This window comes from Natator depressus, chromosome 5, assembly GCF_965152275.1.
Source record: "Natator depressus isolate rNatDep1 chromosome 5, rNatDep2.hap1, whole genome shotgun sequence".
NCBI lineage: Eukaryota > Metazoa > Chordata > Testudines > Cheloniidae > Natator > Natator depressus.
In genome coordinates this window covers 59,837,552-59,858,803 of record NC_134238.1, presented here as the reverse complement: position 1 = coordinate 59,858,803, position 21,252 = coordinate 59,837,552, and the positions used below count along the sequence as shown (strand labels likewise).

Here is a 21,252-nt window from a genome sequence, read left to right as displayed (position 1 = left end):
CCTGCAATAACTAGAAAATGAATGGGCCAATTAAAGTAATTGGGCCCAATTCTGATATCACTAGTGTAAATCAAATATAATTCGACTGAATTAATTCAAGAGAAATTGGTTTTACACGGGTGTCAATGAGACAAGAATTGGGCCCAATGGGATTACATAGTGTGAGTCAGTGATCAATTTGGCCCACTGTCACTTTGGAAAATATAGGAGTTTTAACATGACTTTTAAATCCAGCTGTACCAATAAAAAATTTATTTCTATCAATGGAGTAACAATAGCATAAAAATGAACACAGAGTAGAGAATCAGATCCATTTTATTGGTTTGTTTTTCAGTAAACAGTAAATCTTACTAATCGTTCACATTTATCCTGCTCCTCTCAACAGACTAGTTATTCTCCAAATTGATTGGTTTCTACTGCATTGCAAATGGAAACCTTCTCTTTGGTAATTCATAAAAGCATATAATGAAATACTCTTTGTATTTGTAAACTGAAACTTTTCAAGTTCACAATGCTTTTCTTTGGTATATTAATTCAATTGAAACAGTAACATGATTTATACATCTGCATCTGTTCAATATTATTTTAAAGGTAGCTCGCTATAAATTACTCCATTTCTAGTTGAGAACTCAGTTTTCAATTTGTTATATTTGGAGACTGCTGTCACAGATGTAAAGGAAACTCGATTTGGCCATATAGAGAAGATATAGTGGGGATTTTTTTTGGCTTTTAGACACAAACTTGTGTTGGAGACCGTGCAGACCCTCAATGGTGCAGTAGGGCACCAGAAAGCATTGTGCCTCAGAGACCTTTTAGGCTATGTCTACACAGCAGCTGATTCCCAGCTCAGGTAGACAATACATGTCAGCTCTTCTAGAGCTAGCGCACTAAAAATAGCAGCATGGCTGTATCGTCATGGGCAGTGGCAAGTGTAACCCTGTCCGAGTTCCCAGGTGCATACTCAGGCAGTTTTAGCTCAAGCAAAGCAAGTACACATGTGTCTACCCAAGCTAGAAATCATACCTCCCAGCTCCTCTTAGGTTATGTCTACACTACAAATTAAACTGTGATTCTTAGCTAGCACTATGCTAGCTTAATCTAGGTAACTCCAGTAACAATAGTAATGAACATGTGGTGGCACAGGATTAAGCACAGACTCGCCACCCCAGTTCAAATCTGCTGCGGACCCTGGGTATGTACTTGGATTATACACACACAGTAGTTCGACTGTAAATCACATTGACCAATGACAATTATGAACCTTATTCAAAGTGTTGATGGCGTTGAATTATCAATGGTGGTTTGAGTTTTCCCTTGTGGAAATCTAGCTACTTGGAGTGTGACTTTTTGCATCAGATCAGAAGGTTGATGGTTTTTAGTTTCTAGTCTTTGAATAAAGATAATGAGTTTCTTTTAAATAGCAAAAGATTCTGATAATAACACCAAAGGCCTTCTTATGATCATAATTTTTATCTTCAGTTTTCATTATGATTTGGGAAAGTCCATCTTTAGATTAACCGTGTTGAGAAGAAAACATATTTCCTGTTTTTCTTTCTCATTGTGAATGCACTAGAGAATGAATCATTCAGTAACCACATTTATTAAATAATGAGAGTCAAGCAAAATTCCATTTCTATCAGTCTCATTACCAGGGTGCTCACTCTGCAAGTCTTGCAGAAAAAAATGTACGTTATCTACTTTAATTCACATTTTAATGTAGGATGGATTATCTGGTTAAAATTAACTTTTTCTTTCTCTAGATATGGATTTTCTGTGGAGCTTAATGTAATCATGACTGTACTACAAAAATTATTTACATATTAGCGTGATGCACAGAGGCTAATAATTTACTCCGTTTCAGAAGTTTCTGTTGCCCAGCTTTTATATACAAATATTAGTCATTCAAAGGATAAAAAATTCATGAGAGTCCTTGGATATAGGTGTAAATGGGTCCTGGCTATAGCCAGGGCCAGATTTACACCTCATGTGCTCCTAGACACAGCATCTTCAGCGCGCGCGCACACACACACACCATCTACAGCTGACCTTTGTGTTGCACACAGTTTTAGAGTGGTAAGGCACCCCTTGGCACATGCCTACTGTGCGTAATAGGAAATCCAGCCCTGACTATAGCTGTGCACTGCATAGATCTTTCTAACTTACCGAAATTTGTATCCGTTGGGGCTTTGTGTCATGCACTCCTCTGAATATAAAATACTGCCATGTCTAGGACTTACTTCAAGAGCTAAAGGCATCTGCTGACCAGTACCCTCTCTTTATGGTTCATGTTTAAAGCAAGTTCAGTGCTTAAGAAGTCTATCACTGTCCATGACTAGATCAAGAACGAGGCAGCTGAATTTTACCAGGACCTGGTTGTCTCCAGGCAAGTATTTCGTTCAGCAAGAGCATTTAGTTTATTTTGGAGGAACTATCCTAGTTGAATTTGATATCGAATGTAGGATGTGTCCCACTGGATTCGTTTAAGGGTGTCTATCTTGTGTGTGTAGGGAGGGTGTTACAATGTAGGTTTAAAGTGGGTATTAGGGTGGTGTGTTGGTCACACTGCTATACTTTAGATTCCCTGGTTGAAAATTAGGTTGTGCTAGTCTTTATTTAATTTATAAAGTGGCTCTGTGTCTTCAGTGGTGGGAGAGTTCCTCTTCTGCAGTCTGTATGGATGTCCTCAATGCTCAGCCCAACATAGATTGTGCTTGAGAATCAGGTTTTTGGTCTTTGGTTCTGGTGTGTTACTTTGGGAGCTCCAGGCTGCTGATTTTGATGAAAAAAATAATGCTTGATATTTGATTACTATTATTTATATAGCACCATAAACATGCATGGCACTTCACAGACAGATAAAAGATAATGGGATGAAATTCTAGCCTTACTGAATGCAATGACAAAACTCCTGTTGACTTCACTGGGTTCCGGATTTCATCCACTCTCCCTGATGAAGAGTTTACAGTGGAAGTTAAGACAAGGTGTTGTAATAGATGTCATAAAAGATTGGGGGAATTAGGGTGGGGAAGGGTGGACAAAGACTATAGCAATATCATGCAGATTTTTAAGTTTGTAAGATGGGTAGGGTTTTTTCTCCCAAATAAGGAAAGATTAACATTTATACAGATCTTCTTGACAAAGTATGTTCTAAGGGCTGTTGATATCCCCTTCGTATCAGATTTATTTTTGAAAATCACTCATAGTGAATTAAGGTCTTTCTACGTTTTAGTATTCCAATGGTCCAGTGATAGAATTTAAAATGAGAAAATCAAATGCAATAAATGTGAAGTGTGTACATCCACAGATGTAGTATTGATTTCTCATTTGGTTTGACAAACAGATAAATATAGATCATGCATTGCTTATACAGTTTTCTGCTCAAAACATTACTTAATCATCTGGATGTTAGTACTGCCTTTGGTATTGTCATTAGACAGCACATTTGAGTGTGGTGTTTTGTTGGGGGAGGATGGAGTTGTGGAAAATGTTTGTTTTTAAGATTTAAGATTAATGATTTTCCATACTAAGAAATCTTCATTTAATTTGTGTTTAGGTGAGGTGAGTGGGGGAACCAGGGAACATGAATAATTACTAGAGTTGTGGTGGTGTTGTACCACTTTTTATTTTTTGTGCTTGTGTTTGTTGAAAGTTGTAGATGGCAGAATAGGTATTGATGTGTTAGTATTAAAGCAAGCCACAAGGCAGAATGGAAATTGTACAGGAGACCTGATTAAACCTATCATGAAGCCACTAATGATCTTATAACTGTTTTATAGATCTCATTGTAGGCAGAACTGATAGCACTGCCCATAGTTAAGGTTGCCCCACACTTTCCATTATAAGACCCTGCTTTCAGTTGCTTTAATAGTTTTGCCAGATTTTAACTCTTTAGACTAAAATTTCCCATGCTAGGTGTCTGCATCAGGCTCAACTTTTTTTGGAAAGTTTCAGCCAAAATATATTGTTTTGCCAGTGTTTAAAAATAATCGTACAACCATTTTGTTGTGAACCTCTAATCTCCATTCTTTGGAACAAAGGCTTAAGATTTGGCAAGGGGGTGCCCTATGTCAGGGACATGTCTTTCACCATCCTTCTGAAAATTTACCCAAATATAGTCAGGTTATAAACCTCTGGAAAAAATCTCAATTCACACATGCTTAGCAGAGACTTGTTAAAGTTTACCAGCCAAATTCTTTGGGCATTCACTGGGTATGCTGCAGTCCAGGGACATAGGGGCTGAACAGTACGTTCCCTGCAATTGTTCTTTCCATCTGCTTAGGGCTGCTGTGGTGACAGAAGGAACTGAGAACAGAGAGATGGTCTCTGCTGTGCTCTCAATTAGGGTTGCCAGGCGTCTGTTTTTTGACTAGGACACCCAGTCGAAAAGGGATCCTGGTGGCTCCGATCAGCACCGCTGACCGGGCTGTTAAAAGTCTGCTTGGTGGCGCAGCAGGGCTAAGGCTGGCTCCGCTCAGCTCCCAGAAGCGGCCGGCATGTCCCTACAGCCCCTAGGCAGAGGGGTGGTCAGGGAAGCTCTGTGCGCTGCCCCCAGCACCAGCTCTGCAGTTCTCATTAGCCAGGAACCGCAGCCAATGGGAGCTGCGGGGACGGCACTTGTGGGTGTGGGCAGCATGCAGAGCCCCCTGGCCCCTCTAACTAGGGACATGCTGGCTGTTTCCAGGAGCTGCGCGGAGCCAGGGCAGGCAGGGAGCCTTAGCCTCGTTGCACTGCCGACCGGGAGCTGCCTGAGATAAGTGCTGCCCACCTGGAGTCCATGTCCCAATCCCGCACCCTAACTCCCTTCCAGAGCCAACATCCCTGCCCCAGCCCTGAGCCCCCTCCTGGAGCCTGCCCCTATATCCCTTCCCGCACCCTGCCCTAGCCTGGAGCCCCCTCCTGCACCCCAAGCCCCTCATCCCCTACCTGGCTCCAGAGCCTGCAACCCCAGACGGAGCCCTCACCCCCTCCTGCACCCCAACTTCCTGCCCCAGCCCAGTGAAAGTGAGTGAGGGAGAGTGCGCAACGGTGGAAGGGGGGGATGGAGTGAGTGGAGGGTGGGGCCTCTGAGAAGGGGCTGGGTAGGGGCGGGGCCTTCGGGAAGGGGCAGGACAGGGGTGTTTGGTTTTATGCAATTAGAAAGTTGGCAACCCTACTCTGAATGTGTCTGTTGCAGGCATTAAGGCAGCCTGATTGGAATGCAGAGGGGTGAGAAATGAAGGGAGAAGGGCAGGGTTACATGGGGTTCCACTAAGACGTAGTAGAAGACAATGGGCCAGACTTACTCAGGTTGAAAAATGGGCAACACTCGCATGAGAGAGCATGGCATAGGTGTTGAGGGGATGCACTAACTCAGCATATCCCTGCTGCTGCCATCATTGTCAGGGTTCCTCTGAAAGAGAGAGATTAAAGCTGCCTTCCCCTGGTGCCAATGTAGACTAGCCCTTAGTAAGAATCTTTATGTCTGAACTGTGTTGAGCCATCTATTTGCAACAGAGGAGCTGAAGCTGGGGACTCCAGGTTTTTATGGGCCTCCCTGAGTCTCCAACTGTTTTGAGAGGAGTGTGTGTGCAGCTTTCATGCCCTGGATGTTCAGTGTACCTTGGAAATTGAAGTTAGTTAGAATCTGTTCTCCATCCTGTCACTAGTCTCCCTTCAACTAAACATCATAACTAGTGTGGTCAGAAGATAGGGTTTTTTCTGTAAATGTCTACTTTTGTCAAGAAAGAAAGAAAGAGACCGAGGAATTTGGGGTAAGCAAAAACCGAGAAATTTCAGCTGAAAATTGCCAAAAACAAATACATTTCTGTTTTCACTTTTCCAGTAAAAATGATTTATTTGCTGTAGGAAAAAAAACAAATTAAAAATTTAAAAAGCTTAAGTTAAAAAGTCATTTTTTCCATGACAAAAGTGAAAGGAAAAATTTTTACCATCGCTAATGAGAACATTGATCACCTTAACAGATCTTTTTCAGATATAAACACAATTGAAATTTTACCTGTGTATCACAACCTCCTCTCATCAAGATTAAATATCTCCTCTCTTTTCCATTTGATTTGTATTAGGAGGGCCTCCTTTCCCTGAATAGAGAGAGGCAAATATTTGTATGGTGATGAGTCAGTATTTCTAAACAGTAAGAAAATACTTTATCTTCCTAGAAACCTTCAAGGTCATTAAAAATTTTCAGATTAGATGACCTAAATTATTTTTGAAATGATGTCAGACGTTGAATGTTCCCCATTAGACTATGGAAAAAAGGTATAAAAAAAGTGTATAAAGCAAATAAGGACCAACACACTAGTTCTAAGATTTTTGGTTCTGTAGTTATGATGGAAAATTATATGCTTTCCATAGGCACTTGTGGCACAACAGCCAAAAACCGACTGTTTTAGCTCTGTGGGAAAGCTGACCTGACTAACAGGACAATGCTGGATCAATATCTAGATAAGAAACACTAGGACTGCTATCTCAAATATCCTAATCAACCTGCAGTACAGATAATTACATTTTGTCTACCTAAATTCAATCTGCAGCTTCAAATGGACACAGTATTTTGCATTTCCTGCCCTACATCCATTTAGCACCTAACTCCCCCTCTATTGTTTTCAATTAGCACTCATTCTACTGTTGCTTCTCTTGATTTAAGGTATGTCTACAAAGGAACACTGAGGAAAATTAAGGCAAATCAATCCTAGAATCATAGACTATCAGGGTTGAAAGGGACTTCAGGAGGTCATCTCGTCCAACCCCTGCTCAAAGCAGGACCAATCCCCAACTAAATCATCCCATCCAGGGCTTTGTCAAGCCTGACCTTAAAAACTTCTAAGGAAGGAGATTCCACCACCTCCCTAGGTAACGCATTCCAGTGTTTCACCACCCTCCTAGTGAAAAAGTTTTTCCTAATATCCAACCTAAACCTCCCCCACTGCAACTTGAGACCATTACTCCTTGTTCTGTCATCTGCTACCACTGAGAACAGTCTAGATCCATCCTCTTTGGAACCCCCTTTTAGGTAGTTGTAAGCAGCTATCAAATCCCCCCTCATTCTTCTCTTCCGCAGACTAAACAATCCCAGTTCCCTCAGCCTCTCCTCATAAGTCATGTGTTCCAGTCCCCTAATCATTTTTGTTGCCCTTCGCTGGATGTTTTCCAATTTTTCCACATCCTTCTTGTAGTGTGGGGCCCAAAACTGGACACAGTACTCCGGATGAAGCCTCACCAATGTCGAATAGAGGGGAACGATCACGTCCCTCCATCTGTTGGCAATGCCCCTACTTATACATCCCAAAATGCCATTGGCCTTCTTGGCAACAAGGGCACACTGTTGACTCATATCCAGCTTCTCGTCCACTGTAACCTCTAGGTCCTTTTCTGCAGAACTGCTGCCTAGCCATTCGGTCCCTAGTCTGTAGCGGTGCATGGAATTCTTCCGTCCTAAGTGCAGGACTCTGCACTTGTCCTTGTTGAACCTCATCAGATTTCTTTTGGCCCAATCCTCTAATTTGTCTAGGTCCCTCAGTATCCTATCCCTACCCTCCAGCATATCTACCTCCCCTCCCAGTTTAGTGTCATCTGCAAACTTGCTGAGGGTGCAATCCACACCATCCTCCAGATCATTAATGAAGATATTGAACAAAACCGGCCCGAGGACCGACCCTTGGGGCACTCCACTTGATACCGGCTGCCAACTAGACATGGAGCCATTGATCACTAATCAATCAATCAATTCATGTGGCAATCCCAGGTGTGATTGCAGTCTGGGTAGACATACCCATGTTAGCTTTACTTGCACTAGGATGGCTAAAAATAACTATGTTGTTGTGGCAACATGGACTTCAGTGCAGGCCGACAATGCGTGTATGTACCTCGGCTTGCTTGGTGTGCTTGTATAGCCTGCATTGAAGCCCCTCTCCCTGTATCTACAATTGCTGTTTTTAGCGATGCTAGTGTAGGTCTGTCCTGCAAGGGTAGGAGTGGACTGTGTGGACTAGCTGCTATAGTTGTGTAGGTTGTGGGAAGTGTCTGAAGACACATTGGTGCTTGGCAGTTTTTAAGCAAAACAAAGAGCTGGAGATTCAACTAATGGTAGGTTCCAATTTCTGTGCGTTATATGTTATAAAAAGAAAAAATAAGATGTAATTGTTGAACAAAGTTCCTGTAGCTTGAGTGGGAAGAAACAATAGGGTTAGGACTCCTGGGCAGACTAACCGTGCTGTCTTCCCCTTTGGCTGTGGTTTCAGTGGTAGCCATGTTAGTCTGTGTCAGCAAAAAAAACACCGAGGAGTCCTTGTGGCACCTTAGAGACTAACCAGTTTATTTGGGTGTAAGCTTTTGTGGGCTAGAACCCACTTCATCAGATGTATGAAGTAAAAGATACAGGAGCAGGTATAAATACATGAGAGGAAGTGGGTTGCTTTACCAAGTGTGAAGTCAGTCTAACAAGATAAATCAATTAACAGCAGGATATCAAGGGAGGAGAAATAACTTTTGAAGTGATAACAGAGTGGCCCATTACAGATAGTTTACAAGAAGGTGTGAGTAACAGTAGGGAGAAATTAGTATTGGGGAAATTAAATTTGGGTTTTGTAGGAATGTATGAAAGTATAAAAACTGATGGATGTCTTTCTTACCTGAGGTATTCATTTGACACAACTCTAAGCGGCCTTCTTTTTTTGGTAATTGTAATTATTTTACAAGAAAAATAAAAAACAAGATTTCTGCTTGGAGGAGCTTGTGAATGTAAGTTGGACTAAAAATCAACAGCAGAGAAGTGTGTGTGCTGGAGGGAGTGTTTTGGTGGTGATAGAAAGTATGTGCAACCAAAAAGAAGAGTATGCCAAAACTTGCAGGGTTTCCTGTACAGGGGTGAAGATAATAGGAGGAGCTTACAGTTAAAATAATAGCTTTTTGAATATTGTTTTAATAAATGATTTGTATTGACTGAATTTTCCACTTTATTAAAAGTGAGATAAATGAGCTTCCAAATGTAGTGTTTCCTTTATGTGTGCAGTCTTTTATTGAATGTGGTTCATTAATACACGAAAATCAATACATTAGCACTTTTATACAGTGCTTTTATCTAAAGATTCTAAATCAGATTTTGAAAGAATCCTTAAATCCTGTATTTATAGTTTAAAGGGCCAAATTCTGATCCTATTGCAGTTAATGGAAGTTTTGTCACTAATTTAAGTGGGACTAATATTTGTCCTAAACTACTAATAAATTTCAGCTTAATTTTGGGAGGGAATTGCAACCCCCCCGTTGTGCTGCCCACAAAAACTATCCATATGATGTTTTGATTTTCCAACATCCTCCAAAATCCAAATGTGTCTTCTCCACAACAAAATATTTTTGATTCATATAATACCTTAATTCCAAAGGATCCCTAAATGCCTCACAAACCTCTCAGTAAAGTGTCAGTCAGGCTGTATCTGCACTGGTATGCAAACTCAGTTAACTGACCACGTACGTGCTTGTGCATGTTCCCCATATCTGTGCCAAGTGTCCAGAGATGCTCTGCTGAAGGTGCATATAACGTGTACAAACATATACCTACGTACGCACTGCCTCTGTTTTATGGAACATTAGCTCTGCCCTTTCAGGGGCGGTATCCAGAGTTCTGTGCATCACAGGAGACATTCTAGGAGCTGCTTTGCTGTGTGTTGTTGGTACTATCTCCCACCTTCACATATTTGTTGACGGCATTTCCTGCTCACGACTCCCTCCTGCCAAACTGGATGGGAGACACGGAGTAAATGGATGATGATCCGGTTCTTCTCCCACTCCTTATTGAGGGACAGATGTTTATGTAGTGGAGTAGATGATCGTCAAGATGCAGGATGGAACCTGGGCAGACTTTCTGACATGCCAAAGATAATTGACCATGTGGATGAATGACAATCCTTTCTGGTCTCATGGAACAGATATGGTAAATGCCAGTAATGCCACAGGATACCCCAGATGGATTGTTGCTTCTCATACAGGAGATCCAGCACCATGTGGTGGATTTACATCATTTTGTAAATCTGGAATGACCAGAAGTGGCTTCAGAACTTCCAAATGATGAAACAGACTTTCATGGAGCTTTGTGATGAGCTTACCATACATCTCCATCACCAGGACACTCAATTCAGGAAAGCCATACTGGTGCAGAAATGGGTGTCTATTGCCCTGTATTAGTTGGCGACAGCAGATCACTAACGATAAGTTGCAGACCACTGTCAGCATTTTGCTTGTGCAGGTTTGCGAGGCAGTTAACGCTGCAATCTACCCATATTGTGGTTGCCATAAGAAAAGTTCCAGAAATAATGGATGTGTTTGAGGTTGGGGTTTCTGAACTGTGCAAGGGCATCGATGGCACCCATGTCCCAATATTTTGCTCACCAAAAGGGGTGAGTGAGTACGTGAACTGAAAACGTTACTACTCATTCATTCCGCAAGGTTTGTTGCACCACAGAGACAGATTTATGATTGGGAAACACTGGAAAGGTCCATGAAACCAGGGTGTTGAGGAGATCGGGATTGTACTTGGAGAGAAGAAGGGACTTTATTCCCCAGAAACGATGTGATTCTTTATGGTATGTCTGTGCCAATGGTTATTTTGGGGGACACCGCATACCTGCTCCTAGCTTGGCTCGTGAAACCATACGCTGACATCAATGACCCTGAACAAAGGGAATTCAGATAAAAATTCAGTAGCTGCAGAATGGTTGTGTAGTGTGTGTTTGGTAAGATGAAAACTTGTTGGTGCTGCCTGTGCATCTATCTGGATGCCAGTGTGGCAAATGCCGTTCACATCACCATCACCTGCTGTGCATCACATAACATTGCAAGAGTAAATTGGAGTGGGCACAGAACAGGTCTGGTTTACAAACTCTGTAAGACAGCTGGATCCCAGCCACATGCACAGTGGTCCTGGTTTCCAGGGACAAGGGAAATCCGGGATGCCATATATGCACACATTTTGGAACAACAAGGAGGCAGAAGGTGCTGGCGCCAAGGGACACCTTCATGCCCTGTGCACCTGCTGGAAATGCAGGGGGGAACGTTGGCATTTACTTGTAGGGCGAGATAACTGTGGGGGTTTTGTTCCCCTGTCGTGGTCATTAGCCATTTATTCCTCTGATAATTGGTCTATTACAGACTATTATAACAAGATGTATTAACTAAGTTAACACCTTACATTTGTGCTGTGGAGGGTGGTGGCTGAGTTGTAATGTGATCATTGTGCAGCACTTTTGTCTTAAATGTTCACACTTGTTTATAAACTTCTGTTCTTGGGAGCACTTAATCTGTCTTAATGACCTTATGAAAGTTTGGTTTGGGGGATGGAGGATTTCACTCTCTCCTCCTCCGTTCATTGTCAGCAGTGCTAAGCACACTTAACAGCCTTTCTGGAGCAAGTCTCAGAGTGGTAGCTATGTGAAGTCTGGAGCACTAACCCAAAGATTGAAATTGGTGAAGGTTTTGGGGTCGCGGGAGGCGGAGGGGCGGAGTGGGAAGGATGAGCTGTTTGAACAGTGGGTAGTGGCAGATACCTGTATTTTTACTCTAATTGTGTTTCATTGTTCTGCATGCAAACTAAGCCACAAAGAACATTTTCTGTGTTGAGTTCTGCTGTTTTTAAAACTATCAATGCTTTGTAAGCACATAACAATAACAATGTACCCATCCCGCTCATGTATCCTTGGGACTTCAGATATTTCTTGACCTGGGGGCGGGGTGAGGGGGGAAGGGGAGTTAATGGGTGAGGGATGGACAGAAAACTGTTTGCAGTGTGATGGTACCAGACAGTTACACTATTTCAGTTCATGTGCTGTGAATTGTAGGGCCCCCAAATCTGAAAACATTTCACATTCTTCATACTCAAGAATGAGGGTCCATACATAAATCAAGGAAACTGACATTTGTTAAAATTAATATATCCAATGTGTAATGGAAACTTTTTGTCAAAACAGAAGTAAATCAACAAAACACAATGGCACAAAACACAACAGCACTTGGTGAGCTCGACGCTCAGGGGATCCGTGGTGAGAGGTTTGTAGGCTCCTCCGGATCACTTCATGGAATTGGGTCTTCTGCTACCACAGCACTCTGGGTGACAGCCGGAGGAGGACAAGAAAGAGGAGGTGTTGCCCGTTCCCAGAGAGGCATAATGGCCATGGTAGCAGACAGACCCCAAATTCATTCAGCCACCAGTTCTATGAGCCTCTCCATTAGGGCATCTTCCGTTCCCTATGCCATGCCGAAACAAGAGCCAGTTCATCAGTGTCTCTTCCTGCTGAAGAGCCTGTTTCTCTCATACCCTGAGGAACTCAGAATGCCCTGGTTCCTCCTGTCGATGCCAATAAGCAACTGCAAGATCTTTTGTCTGTCTGGTGTGCTTCACCTGCCCCATCCCCAGTGGAATGGTTTCCCACTCAGGAACCAAAAGTCCTGCCAATTCAAAAGATGAGGATAACATTATTATTTTTTCCCTTTGATGAAGTCGAGAAATCCCCCCATATTACATGATTTTGCTGTGGGAGGCCACAATATTGATATTTTTCAGTATACCAGGAATGCAACTGTTAGCCTGTCCTTGGTTCTCAAACAATTTTAACAGCCCCTGGGGAAGGAGCAGAAGCTAATAATGGTAAGATAAATGTACAAACGTTTTCAAAAAATATTTGTTTATATTTTCTCAGGAGGATGAGTGAGGGGTGGGAGATGCAGTTACTGCGTTACAAGTTTGCAATTTCTTCTTTAAAAGCTGAACATTTGGAAAACATAGCTGTTTTCATCTATGCCAGAGAATCATAGAATCATAGACTTTAAGGTCAGAAGGGACCATTATAATAGTCTAGTCTGACCTCCTGCACAAAGCAGGCCATGGAATCTCACGCACCAACTCCTGTAACAAACTCCTAACTTATGTCTGAGCTATTGAAGTCTTCAAATTCTGGTTTAAAGACTTCAAGGTGCAGCGAATCCTCCAGCAAGTGACCTGTGCCCCACGCTGCAGAGGAAGGTGAAAAACCCCCAGGGCCTCTGGCAATCTGCCCTGGAGGAAAATTCCTTCCCAACCCCAAATATGGCGATCAGCTAAACCCTGAGCATGTTGGCAAGACTCACCAGCCAGGAAAGAATTCTCTGTACTAACTCAGATCCCACCCCATCTAACATCCCATCACAGGCCATTGGGCCTATTTACCATGAATAGTTAAAGATCAATTAATTGCCAAAATCATGTTATCCCATCATACCATCTCCTCCATAAACTTACCGAGTTTAATCTTGAAGCCAGATAGGTCTTTTGCCCCCACTGCTTCCCTTGGAAGTCTATTCCAGAACTTGACTCCTCTGCTGGTTAGAAACCTTCATCTAATTTCAAGTCTAAACTTCCTGATGGCCAGTTTATATCCATTTGTTCTTTTGTCCACATTGGTACTGAGCTTAAATAATTTAAAGAGCCTGGGGCTCCGGCTGCCGCTTCTGCAGTGGAGCCCTATAAATTGCTGCTGGAGCCACCGGCTGCCACCGCTACTCAGGGGCTCCGGCAGCAGGGCTCCAGCAGTGATTTAAAGGGCCCGGGGCGGTAGTGGCGGCCAGAGCCCCGGGCCCATTAAATTGCAGCCTGAGCCCTGCTGCTGGAGCCCTGGTGTAGCGGTGGTGGGGCTCCGGCAGTGATTTAAAGGGCCTGGGGCTCCCAGCTGCTGCTGTTACCTTGGGCCTCTGACAGAGATTTAAAGAGCCTGGGGCTCCACTGCAGTAGCAGTGGCTAGGAGCCCTGGGCCCTTTAAATCACTGCCAGAGACCCCAGCTGCCGCCACTACCCCAGGGGCTCCGGAAGTGGAGCTCAGGAGGTGATTTAATGGGCCCAGGGCGGTAGCGGCGACTAGAGCCCCGGGCCTGTTAAATCGCAGCCTGAGCCCTGCTGCTGGAGCCCTGGGGTAGCAGCGGCAGGGCTCCGGCAGTGATTTAAAGGGCCAGGGGCTCCCAGCCACCGCTACCGCAGTGGAGCCCCGGGCTCTTTACATCGCAGGCCTGGGGAAGCTGGTCCGGTCCAGTGCACCGGCTCTTGCCAGTATGCCGTACCGGCCCGTACCAGCTTACTGTCACCTCTGGGACCAACCCTCTTTTACAGTGTAATTCTGAGTACACCTAACACTTTAATCATGTGCATGAAGATGTCAACCTTCTTTTCCTTATCTGCACTTTCGCACCCCATGAATACTGATCTGCCCCGTTTTTCATGAGTTGTTCATAGTTTCTCTTATTCTCATTAGCATTTATGCATGCCATCTACCGGCAGGGTCAAACAGACATTCAAAGATGTTACAGTCAGGTGTTTTGTGGTCTTGGAAAATACATTGCAGTCTATTGCAATCCATTTTTCCATAACCTCAGCTACTGGCACATCTTATGCAGTAACCTTGTGACCTTGTTGGCATAGGGAAAGGAGTACTTGTGGCACCTTAGAGACTAACCAATTTATTTGAGCATAAGCTTTTGTGAGCTACAGCTCACTTCATCAGATGCATACTGTGGAAAATACAGAAGATGTTTTTATACACACAAACCATGAAAAAATGGGTGTTTATCACTACAAAAGGTTTTCTCTCCTGCTGGTAATAGCTTATCTAAAGTGATAGGGTTATTCCTTGGTCCCTCACTCATGTCAAGCATTCTTAAGCCTCTGGCCTAGCCTGGCTAAGCTAAAACCTTACATGTCTCTGCCTGTCAACTTTGTGTTTCAGCCATGCTTTACTAATACCTAATTCGCCCTCATCATTCTTAAATACTTATCGATCCTATATTTCAATAATCCTACAATTTAAATCTATTTAGCATACATGGATTATATATGAAATAGCATATGAGTTGACCATAACATCACATAATACAATGATAAATGGATGATAAAATGAACTAATTGGCTACATATGCTTACAGGACTGGGATGCAGCGTGGCTGGAAATTGACTATATTCTCAGCTAGCATATGGAGTTTCCATGGCACAAGCAAAGCTAACCATGAACACAAGCTACTCCCTCTCGGTTTCACTAGAAAATCCTGTCCCTGTGCCCACCTAACAATGGTAACATGGACAGGGAAAGAGAGACACCACAACTTCATTTTGTTCCCCAAAGTTTCAAATCAACACCACAACTACCTCACGTCTCTATAGTGAAGTGACACCACACTGTATTTGCCAACTGCCACACTGATTCCTTGTCCTACCCCCATTTCTCCCAGCTTGTTCGGCATGGCTCAATGTGTTTGTAAGGGAAATGGTAAGATATGGGTGGGAGGAAGAAGCATGAAACACTGTAATCTTCCAAGGAACAAAGATGGCTGTTACTAACTTTAGACAACCAACTATACATTTCTAGCCTCTCCTTTCCTGTGGTCATCAGTGTGGCCCCCTGGCCTTTGCTGCCTGAGGCTTGGCCGAGAAATGCACAGACACACTGGCACAATGATTATTATCAAACAACCTGTTTTATAGTTTCAGGCAAGTGGTTCATGGGAAATCAATACAATCATTGATTTATAGTCATGTCTTGTTTGGGGACCATATAAGGGTTGAAACAGAGCAGGTTTTGGGCTTAAAATCAGGAGTACAGCACTGGAACGAGAGGAGATATTGGGGTGGGTCCATTGTAACTTCCCTGCTTTGGAGTCTGGTTCTTGCTGTTGCTTGTGGTTCCTCTTCTGGTTCATATATGGGGGGTTCCTCTGCCAGCTCCTCTAGCTAGAGGTGCAGAATCACATGATCCTCATCTTCCAGGGTATCCTCTGTGCTCCCTTTTGCTTCCTCACTCTGGCCCTCATCAGCATCCCGTTGGACAATGAGGCCAGCAGGGTTGAGGAAGCAGTTATGAGCCACTTCAGGGTCTGTATTGGGAGCCCTTGACTGCATCCAGTCAAGCTTATTGTAAAAGGGGGCATCTAAGGTGATCCCTCCAAAGTGACTATTTGCCCTCCTGTAAAGGAGTCTCAGGGTCCTGGCATTGGGCCAGAATCAGTGATGAGCTGCCAAAATCTTAACAATCGGTTCCCTATAAAAAGTTCTGATTTAAGGGATGTGCCCCAGTATGTATTTTTTGTACCAACAGGGTTACCATACGTCCGTATTTTCCCGGGAGGAATTTTTAAAATTTAAAAATTTCTCCCGGATGGCGATTTAAGAACCAAAAAGCCTGACCTGTCTGGGAAAATACGGATGTATGTTAACCCTGCCTAAAGTTCTTTTTAAAAAAGATGGGCCTGAACTAGAAATGAGCTCCGATTCACATGTGTGGGTCCCTGCCACTCCCTGGGGGTGTGCTAGGGTGACCAGATGTCTTGATTTTATAGGGACAATCCCGATTTTGGGGTATTTTTCTTATATAGGCTCCTATTACCCCCCACCCCCTGTCCTGATTTTTCACACTTGCTGTCTGGTCACCCTAGGGTGTGCACATGTGTGGGTCCCAGCTGCTCCCTGCCCCCCTCATTGAAGCAGGTGTGCAGGGTTACTGCCCTGGGACCTGCAGGGCACCAGTGGACTTGGGGCCAGCTGCAGACAGGGGCGTGGGGCAGGGCTAGCTAGAGGCAGGGGGTGCAGGGCTCGCTGCGGGCAGGGCAGGGGGTGAGGGGGTGGCTGGAGACAGGAGCTGGCTGTGGGCAAGACGGGGGTGCGTCAGGGGCTGGCTGCAGGCAGCAGGTGCGGGGTGGCTGGAGACGGGCTGATGCGGGCAGGGCGTGTGGGGGTGGCTGGAGACAGGGGGTGGCTGTGGGCAGGGCAGGGGATGCAGGGGTGGCTGGAGACAGGGGCTGGTGCGGGGGTGGCTGGAGACAGGGGCTGGTGCGGGCAGGACAGAGGGCGTGGGGCTGGTGTGGGTAGACCGGGGGGTGCGCCAGAGGCTGGCTGCAGGCAGGGGGTGCGAGGGTGGCTGGAGACAGGGGCTGGTGCGGGCAGGGCTGGGGGTGCACCAGGGCTGGTGCGGGCAGGGGGTGCGGGAGTGGCTGGAGACGGGCTGGCTGTGGGCAGGGCAGGGGGTACGGCAGGGGCTGGTGCAGAGCTGGCTGGAGACAGGAGGGTGCGGGGTTGGCTGGAGGCAAGGGGGTGTGGGGCTGGCTGGAGGTAGGGGCTGGCTGCGGGCAGGGCAGGGGGTGCATGCGGCAGGGGCTGGTTGCGGGCAGGTGGTGTGGGGGTGGCTGGAGACGGGCTGGTGCAGGCAGGGGGTGCGGGGGTGGCTGGAGACAGGGGCTGGTGCAGGCAGGGCAGAGGGTGTGGGGCTGGTGTGGGTAGAGCAGGGGTGCGCCAGGGGCTGGCTGCGGGCAGGGGGTGCGGTGGTGGCTGGAGGCGGGCAGGGGCTGGCTGCGGGCAGGGGGTGTGGGGGTGGCTGGAGGCAGAGCAGGGGTGTGGCAGGGGTTGGTTGCGGGCAGGGGGTGCGGGGGTGGCTGGAGACAGGGGCTGGCTGCGGGCAGGGGGTGCAGGGTGGCTGGAGGCAGGGCAGGGGTGTGGCGGGGGCTGGCTGTGGGCAAGGGGTGCGGGGCTGGCTGGAGGCAGGGCAGGGGTGTGGCGGGGGCTGGTTGCGGGCAGGGGGTGTGGGGGTGGCTGGAGACGGGCTGGCTGCGGGCAGGGGGTGCAGGGGTGGCTGGAGCCAGGGCAGGGGTGTGGCAGGGGGTGCAGGGGTGGCTGGAGGCAGGGCAGGGGTGTGGCTGGGGCTGGCTGCAGGCAGGGGGTGCAGGGCTGGCTGCAGGCAGGGGCTGCTGCGGGCCGGGCAGGGGATGCGGGGGTGGCTGGAGACGGGCAGAGGGTGCAGGGGTGGCTGGAGACAGGGGCTGGTGCGGACAGGGGGTGCGGGGGTGGCTGGAGACAGGGGCTGGTGCGGGCAGGGTGGTGGGTGCTCATGGGGAGAGCGGCTCGGAGTAGCCCGAGCAGCAGGACGCAGCCCAGGCCCAGGCCCAGGCCCAGGCCCAGCAGAGCAGCTGGGGACCCACCAGGCAGCATCGGGAGCCCCAGGGCTGGGGGTCGGGGGAGCAGCAGCAGCACCAGGGCTCCTGCCCCGGGGCCAGGCAGCAGCACACATGGCTCCCGCAGCGCAGCGCCCCCGTCAGCCGGAGGAGGAATTACATCACTTCCCGGCCGGAGCCCATCAAAGCCTCAGCGCCCCCTGCAGGGAAGCGGGTTAACAACCAGTTCCTAAACTGCTTCAAAATTTAACTGGTTTGCGCGAACTGGCTCCAGCTCACCACTGGCCAGAATCTGCTGAGTTGCCCACCTATTCCAGCCTTTGTGAAATTTCCAGGTACAGATGAATATTCCTGTCACTCCAGGTGGATGATGGTGTACTCTGACCGTATATTGATCAGCACATGGTGTGGTCGGTAGACTAGGCGTCTGCTCTCTGAGCAGGATCGATGTTTACCTGTATTGATCTGTAAAAGTAAAGTAGAAAGGTATTCTGATGTGATCAACTCACTACTGCCAATGAAAACCGAAGGGGCGGGGGGTGGGACAGGGACCCTTATAGAGTGGGTAAGAGTCAGGCAAAAAAGGGTACAGTGCACTGTAGGACTTGGGGGTGGAGGACTATTGAAAGGCATGATCTGGAACACGCCCCTTTTTCCTGTCCACACTGCAAACTGGCATAGGTACAAGGCTGTGCTACAACCAAAGACATGTACTTACCCATGTCCCTGAGGGGTGCTAGCTTACTCACCTTCAGACACGAGTGTCTGGAGTTTAAATGGATGCATTGACACATGTACAGTCACTAGTGTAGATGTATCCTGAAATGCGGCATGAAAGGCAACAGCTAGTACACTTAACAGTGAAGGGGAGGAGAAACTTTGTGTTTGGGCATGAGGCCAAACCCTTTTAGCTATTATCACTATTGTTTATTTTGTTACTTACACCCAAAATTTTCTTGATGCTTTATAGACCAAATGTAAAAAGCCATGACCTTTACCCTGAAGAGCTTCATCATCAACAGAAGAGTGAAAGAATTGGTTGACTCACTATTTCTTACAATTGGACAATACATTGTGTTGCCAATGAAACTAAGATCCTATTATAATAAATGAGCTAGACTTAAACCTGCTTGAAATGTACCCACAGCTATGGTTTAGAATGGAGTGTATAGTTTTTAGGTAAATAACAGTGCCATCTAGTGGCTCGATAAAATATTGCAAAGAGCACTGTAAAAAGTTTTTGCAAAAAGAAAAGGAGTACTTGTGGCACCTTAGAGACTAACCAATTTATTTGAGCATAAGCTGTAGCTCACGAAAGCTTATGCTCAACTAAATTGGTTAGTCTCTAAGGTGCCACAAGTACTCCTTTTCTTTTTGCGAATACAGACTAACATGGCTGTTACTCTGAAACCTGTAAAAAGTTTTATTTTTGTTTAGAGGTATAAAGTACTTTCACAAAACTCATTTATTAAATTTTTGTGGATATGATCATAAACTTTTTACAGTCTACAAAAATATAAATAAGAAAATTTTGAAAAGTTCTACATTCTGTGTTAGCGGTCTCTTCTCGCACCTCTTGTAATTGTGGTGACACTGAAGGTATTGCATTTATTTTAAAATCGTCTTGGATGAAATGGAGCTAAACAGAAGTGTCGTTGCAGACAGTTAACTGGTAGAGAATCAGCAAACTTGCAGTCAATTCAGCACCTTTTATGAAATTTAAATTCAATTTTACAAAAGTAGGTTAAAAATTGATCGGTGTCTTGGGAGTTTTTACCCAATTTTAATGTTTCCAAGATTTTTACAAAATTGTAAAATTAAATTTCATATTTAAAAAGTGCAGGGAAAGAGCTGTGGTCTTTCTGCACTTGACCAGTTTGATTCTGTCAGGGCGCCATCAAAGCAGGAACTTAGAACAGCACAATTGCAACTAAACAGAAATGTAGGTCATACCCTAAACTGTATTTATGATATGAAAGCCTTTGAAAATTGCCATTCCTAATGCTTTCTTAGTGTAGGCATTGAAGTCCCTCTTTGACAGTGTATAGAGTACAACTTTGGAAGAAACTACACAAGAGCTGGTGCCAGAATGATTTAATTACAGTTAACAAGGGTTGGAACCTCTCTTAGATGGGCAGTGGGGATGACTGCAGGAAGCGGTTGAGTTTAAACACTAAACCTGTGTGGATGTGAGTGTGTGGTGTTGAGGCTGGGGTGGGGAATTTGTTTATTCATGGTAGTGGAAGAAAAGCTTCCCCAATTTAAGATAAAATCCTGGACACAATAAAATCAACTGGAGTTCTGCTAGTGACTTCAATAGGATCAGGATTTCACCCTTCATATTTTCTCATTGTCCTAATAACATAGCTTACAAGTGTATAAAATAAAATCCTAAAGTAACAAAGCAAAGTTATTTTTTCCCTCTATCAATTCTATTTTCTTCTCTCCAAAGTTCATATAGTCAGTGAAATTATATTTAATTTATTTTAGGGTGATTTAAATTCCCAATGTACACAGAAGTTATGTAATTAAATTGCATCAATGTGTTCCTCTCTCTAACAGGGACCAGCGATCCATACGTCAAGTTTAAAATTGGAGGAAAAGAAGTGTTTAGAAGTAAAACTATACACAAGAATCTCAATCCTGTGTGGGAGGAAAAAACTTGCATTCTTACTGATCACCCTCGGGAACCATTGTATATAAAGGTGAACCATTCATTTATTTTACTTCTCTAGAAGTTTTACTAAACAATTCTAGATATTGTTCTTTATCTCTGAAAAAATTATCATGTAATGCTACATTTCATAAAGGGACACGATCAGCAAATTTTTATCCTCTAAAGTTTTTTTTTTTTTTTTTTTTTTTTTTTTTTTTAAGCAAAACAGTGGTAATGACTTTCATTATATTTTTATAAAATCGGGTAAATCAATTTAAAAAATTTAAATATATCTTTTTCATGTTGTCATTTCAGACAATAGTGTGCTAGTGTGTGAAAGCCAGAAAATGAAACTGATTAAAAAGAAGATGTCTGTCTTTCGTATCCAAGTGAAATGCAAAATTAAGAAATAAAAAATGTAAATTAGGCTTCCAAAACTCTTCAGTTTTTAATAGTCTATTGTTATTAGTAAAGAAAAGGAAAAAAATTGAGTTTTTTATATATAATGTTTTTAATTTGTATTTATAGGAACACCATTATACATAGGATAATTTTTACATGAAACACATTTCTGGCATATTGAAAAATTGTTCTTTGCTGAAGGGTAATTTGAGCCTGATCCTGCCAAGTGCTGATTGATAGCTTTTTCATAT

The 21,252-nt window shown here is 44.7% G+C and overlaps 1 protein-coding gene across 4 annotated transcripts in view; it reads left to right on the top strand.

The window, feature by feature from the left end:
* MCTP1 (multiple C2 and transmembrane domain containing 1) overlaps nucleotides 1–21,252 on the top strand; it is a 448,799-nt gene that overhangs the window by 197,010 nt on the left and 230,537 nt on the right. For all 4 annotated transcript variants that reach the window (XM_074952853.1, XM_074952855.1, XM_074952856.1 and 1 more), the window contains exon 3: nucleotides 20,506–20,648. In XM_074952853.1, the coding sequence (XP_074808954.1) occupies nucleotides 20,506–20,648 (143 nt within the window). The remainder of the gene's footprint in view (nucleotides 1–20,505; nucleotides 20,649–21,252) is intronic.